Source organism: Carassius carassius, chromosome 39, assembly GCF_963082965.1.
Source record: "Carassius carassius chromosome 39, fCarCar2.1, whole genome shotgun sequence".
Classification (NCBI taxonomy): Eukaryota; Metazoa; Chordata; class Actinopteri; order Cypriniformes; family Cyprinidae; genus Carassius; species Carassius carassius.
In genome coordinates, this window is record NC_081793.1 from 12,303,238 (window position 1) to 12,309,028 (window position 5,791).

Consider the following 5,791-nt stretch of genomic DNA (forward strand, 5'->3'; position numbering starts at 1 on the left):
CAAATGACAGCTTGCAATTGGCAAGAATAATCTGCGGCAATGACTTGATCTTGCAGTTATGAACAGTGTTCCTACTCATTTTGACCAATGATCTTCCATGCTTTCATGCAGATATTCATTATGTTTTAATCAATTCAAAGTGATTGAACTCACATAGCAATTACTAGCACAATTAGAAAGTGTTGAAATCATTAAGCTATAAATAAATAAACAGCCACAACACCCCCCAAAAAAAAAAATGTCTGTATTATTTTTAACGACAAATAAATGCAGAAAATAAATTACTCTCAACACGTCACAGATTCGTCAGTGGTCTACAGGCAATCTAATTTAGTTGGACGCTTTTCTCCCGCCTCTCTCTCTGCTCACTGCTTTGCCGACTCCGATCTGCATGCACGCGCGCCCCGAATGGTTCTTTCCTGTGTACTGATTGCTCGAGCGCTTCGCTCGTGCTCTCCCATTGGCTGTCAGTATGGCATCATGTGAACCAATGCGCGCAGAGGCTTGGTGTACTGGCTGAACGCTCTTGACTTTTGCAGTACAGCTGGAGCGCGAAGGGGGCGTGCTGCAGCAATCGACGGTTCGTCAGGGGTTTTGTAGTCATGGTGGTCGACACGTTGTTAAATGAAGTTTAAAATCACGTAGGGGAGAACTGTACTTGTTCAGAGTATACCAGAGCAAACTGTGGCTGCCGTTTTGGAAACAAACATCGGGTTTCAATGAATTGCACTAGGTAAGAATACAGGGTGCGTCACAGTGTATCGAGGGTGTTTATCACTGCGCAGGAAGTAAGATGATCTCTAAATGACTAATGATTTAGATTAATTGTAATATATATATATATATATATATATATATATATATATACTATTTGAACATTGACAATATCAAGCTGTTTCAACTTTTTTTTCTTTCTATCTTTTTTTACTTTTATCTATTTAGGTTACTAGTACTGAATTTTTAACAGCTGGTAATTCAACAGCTAATTTTGTTCATTTATTTATTTGCCGATTAATTATTTTTGGGTCTGTGGTTTCTACTAGTAACTGTTCTAGTAAATGGAACTGGTACTAATTCTGTTGTTACTTGTCTCTGTTATAGCTTTAATATTATTTTTTATCTTTATATATTTATATCTTTTTTTTATGTTTTACTTGTCATACTGTATGTAATCACTAGCCATTTATTACATATATACGGCCTGCTTAATTTATAGGTTAAAACTTAGTAGTAATACAAAAAAAAAAAAAATTCTAGTAACAACTGAAATGTGTCTAATGAGTCTAATAAGGTGAATGTTGTTCTAAAAATACTGGAATAGATATTTTATAATTTGTAGCTTTTAGATTTATCCCAATATAATATGGAAGTATAAATATTATTCATGAAAACTTATAATTATAATTTGAAAAGCTTAAACCATCAGCTGTGGCACTGTAATAATAATACTGTAAAATAGCTCTAACTGGCTGCAACTATAGTTTTGTTAACCAACTTAATCTCTGAATTCTGAAGAAAGTCTTTTGCATCTCCTGCATAATTGGTCACTGTAGTATTCTTCATTATTGCCTTCATGACAGGGTTCTGCAGATACTAAACCCCAGGCCAATGCCAAGTCCAATTATGCCTGTGGATGTGGCAATGAGAATTTGTCTGGCACACTCGCCGCCTCTTCACAGTTTCCTCAGTTCATATAAGGACTGCAAGTCCAGGAGCCTAGTCAACCAATACAAACCTCTGAGATCCTGCATCAGCTCCAAGACAGATGTGAACACAGATAACCTAGGATGGAAGAGTCCTGAGACCAAAGCTAAAAAGAAAGTGGTTTTTGCTGACTCCAAAGGCATGTCTCTGACAGCAGTCCATGTGTTCAAAGAATTTGAAGAAGACCCCATGTTAGACCTGCAGTTTGAATTATCAGACCTGGATGATGCCATTGTGGGCCTGAAAGCAGAGAACGAGAAAAATTTGATCTTGGATTTCCCTCAGCCTGCTGCAGACTATTTGGACTTCCGGAACCATCTAAAGAAGAACCTGGTATCCTTGGAAAACTGTATAATTCAAGAGAGATTACTCACTGGCACAGTCAAAGTAAGCAATATAAGCTTTGAGAAAATGGTATATGTGCGAATAACATTTGAGTCATGGAAAAGCTATGTTGACATTCCTTGTACATACATGAATAATGTTTATGGATGTGAGGACGTTGACACCTTTTCGTTTTCCATTGACCTTCCAAGTTATGTGCCCCCACACGAGCAGGTGGAGTTCTGCATATCCTACAAAACTCACAATACCACATACTGGGACAATAATGATGGAAAAAATTACAAGCTGGTACATGCAGAGAACAATTCCAGCCAGAACAGTGTAATCCAAAAGATGACAACAGATTTCAAGAATCAAGGCAAACGGCCAGAGATGGAATTTGATGAATTCGGGAGCCCAAGAACATCTACTGGATTCTTCCCTGAGTGGCAGAGTTGGGGTCATATTGAGAACAACACCCCTTACTGGTGACTGGTCAAGACCCCCGATAAACTTGAAGTAAATGCTGTAACAAGGACAAATGCAAATAGTTTCAGAATTGAATTTTGAAAAGTCTGAAAATTAGAAATTAGCAATGATGACCTCAAAAGAAAACCCTTTTGGCCATGTGTGTCTTTGATACTATCCAAATGAATTCAGTGTTGGTGTATGTTTTTGAGATACACATTCAGCTTAATGCAAGATGTCTGGGCTCTAAAATTATGCAAAGTTGAGACCAACCATGTTAACCATAATGGCAGTTACTCATAATGAAAAATGTTGGTTTATGTTAGTTTCTAATTTTTCAGCACACTACATACACTATTTTGTAGATCTGACATGGGATAAACCAATAATTTACATAACATAGATGCCTTCCTTTGTGTTATTTTGTGAAAAAATGTAATATAATGGCATTGTTTTGGACTTGTCCTTGTATGAAGTGAACAACTAGCATTTGCTCTGAAATAGATTCTTCAGTGTACTTATTTTGTTACCTTGAAGGGTAATAATTTTGTAACTCCATCTAAAGTCACTGCATTTTGAGAATCCTACTTATGATATGTGACTGGATGTTTATATGCAATAATTTAAGTCATGTTTAAATAGATAATTTACCCAAAAATGAAAGCTCTGTTAAGCCTTCGAAACATGTTATTTCATTGTATGGACAAAACAGTTGTTCAAATGATCTTCTCTTGTTGTACAGTAAGTTGTACAGGTTTAAAACCGCATGAGGGTGAGTAAACGATGACAAAATTTTCAATTTGTTGTTAATTTTCCCTTTTAGAACAGGTGGACCTGCACTGCAGAAAAATGTGTGTAATTTTCACATTATGGAATAATCTGGTACAATATAAGATTGCTTCATATTGAAGTTTTGCATCTCATTTGATAGTACCAGTTTATCTGTCACTTTATAGTGAATGCACTAAGCGTGACACATTATAAGGAAGTCCATGAGAGATAATAATGCCCATTAAGTGCTAAATCCCAGCTGTTGCACTTCTGATTTTTTTTTCCTGTCTGTTCTACCTTTTTAAAGCTGCACTTTCCTACAACAATATCTTTCCTACATCATTTTTGCTGCTATGGTATTGTTTGTGGTTTGTGTGTTGCAATGTGATTTATGACCCGTAGTGTGTGGAAGCTCTCTAGTGTTATTTGGAGGATAGAAGATGGGGAATTTGGATGTAACTAAGAAGGTAGTAGTAAGTCAGGAAGCGTTGCTAAGGTGAGGGATAATATTGAATTGAGACTGTTTTTCCCCTTTCTGCTGCAATAGTAAAACAGGTTGAGGCCTTAAACAAAGGTGATTGTGGACTGTGATGAATGGCGAGCTGCTGTAATTGCGGAGAGGGATCATGTAGGTTGAATGTAAAAAGGGGCCTACACAAGCCACAGTGTATGCCTACATATTTTTCTACTGCAAAGAAAGTTGTTTGTTTGAAAGAATGTTGTACTATACTGTGTTCCTGTTAGAAATAAAAACTAATATTTCTCCGTTTTATTATGAGCATGTCATGTTTTACTTCCACTGCTTCACATTATTTGAAAATTAAATTTTCCTCATTATTTACTCATCTCCAGACATCCTAGATCCACAGTCGTGGCCAAAAGTTTTGAGAATTACATAAATATCAGTTTTCAAAAAGTTTGCTGCTAAACTGCTTTTAGATCTTTGTTTCAGTTGTTTCTGTGATGTACTGAAATATAATTACAAGCACTTCATACGTTCCAAAGGCTTTTATCAACAATTACATGACATTTATGCAAAGAGTCAGTATTTGCAGTGTTGGCCCTTCTTTTTCAGGACCTCTGCTATTCGACTGGGCATGCTTTCAATCAACTTCTGGGCCAAATCCTGACTGATAGCAACCCATTCTTTCATAATCACTTCTTGGAGTTTGTCAGAATTAGTGGGTTTTTGTTTGTCCACCAGCCTCTTGAGGATTGACCACAAGTTCTCAATGGGATTAAGATCTGGGGAGTTTCCAGGCCATGGACCCAAAATTTCAACATTCTGGTCCCCGAGCCACTTAGTTATCACTTTTGCGTTATGGCACGGTGCTCCATCGTGCTGGAAAATGCATTGTTCTTCACCAAACTGTTGCTGGATTGTTGGAAGAAGTTGCTGTTGGAGGGTGTTTTGGTACCATTCTTTATTCATGGCTGTCTTTTTGGGCAGAATTGTGAGTGAGCCCACTCCCTTGGATGAGAAGCAACCCCACACATGAATGGTGTCAGGATGCTTTACTGTTGGCAAGACACAGGACTGATGGTAGCGCTCACCTTTTCTTCTCCGGACAAGCCTTTTTCCAGATGCCCCAAACAATCGGAAAGGGGCTTCATCGGAGAATATGACTTTGCTCCTCTGCAGTCCATTCACTATACTTTCTGCAGAAGATCTATCTGTCCCTGATGTTTTTTTTTTGGAGAGAAGTGGCTTCTTTGCTGTCCTTCTTGACACCAGGCCTTCGCCTCACTGTGCATGCAGATGCGCTCACACCTGCCTGCTGCCATTCCTGAGCAAGCTCTGCACTGGTGGCACTCCGATCCCACAGCTGAATCCTCTTTAGGAGACGATCCTGGCGCTTGCTGGACTTTCTTGGACGCCCTGAAGCCTTCTTTACAAGAATTGAACCTCTTTCCTTGAAGTTCTTGATGATCCTATAAATTGTTGATTTAGGTGCAATCTTAGTAGCCACAATATCCTTGCCTGTGAAGCCATTTTTATGCAACGCAATGATGGCTGCATGCGTTTCTTTGCAGGTCACCATGGTTAACAATGGAAGAACAATGATTTCAAGCATCACCCTCCTTTTAACATGTCAAGTCTGCCATTCTAACCCAATCAGCCTGAAATAATGATCTCCAGCATTGTGCTCGTCAACATTCTCACCTGAGTTAACAAGACGACTACTGAAATGATCTCAGCAGGTCCTTTAATGACAGCAATGAAATGCAGTGGAAAGGTTTTTTTGGGATTAAGTTAATTTTCAAGGCAAAGAAGGACTATGCAATTCATCGGATCACTCTTCATAACATTCTGGAGTATATGCAAATTGCTATTATAAAAACTTAAGCAGCAACTTTTCCAATATTTATGTAACTCTCAAAACTTTTGGCCACGACTGTACAGTAATGTAGGACATTTCAGACGAATACAATCTGAGTTATGTTTAAAAATGTCCTGGCTCTTACAAGTTTTATAATGGCAGTAAATATGTTGTAATATTCAATAGTACAACAGTAGGTTGAT

The 5,791-nt window shown here is 38.0% G+C and overlaps 1 protein-coding gene across 2 annotated transcripts; it reads left to right on the top strand.

The window, feature by feature from the left end:
- Window positions 1-518: 518 nt before the first annotated feature.
- ppp1r3cb (protein phosphatase 1, regulatory subunit 3Cb) lies at window positions 519-2,589 on the top strand. 2 transcript variants are annotated; one of them, XM_059530695.1, is made up of 3 exons: window positions 519-733; window positions 1,581-2,091; window positions 2,263-2,589. In XM_059530695.1, the coding sequence occupies exons 1-3, from the start codon at window positions 720-722 to the stop codon at window positions 2,518-2,520; spliced, it is 783 nt and encodes a 260-aa protein (XP_059386678.1). In that variant the 5' UTR covers window positions 519-719; the 3' UTR covers window positions 2,521-2,589. The 2 variants fall into 2 exon arrangements, with proteins under 2 accessions (XP_059386678.1, XP_059386677.1); XM_059530694.1 differs by having other exon boundaries at window positions 520-733; window positions 1,581-2,589.
- Window positions 2,590-5,791: the final 3,202 nt, after the last annotated feature.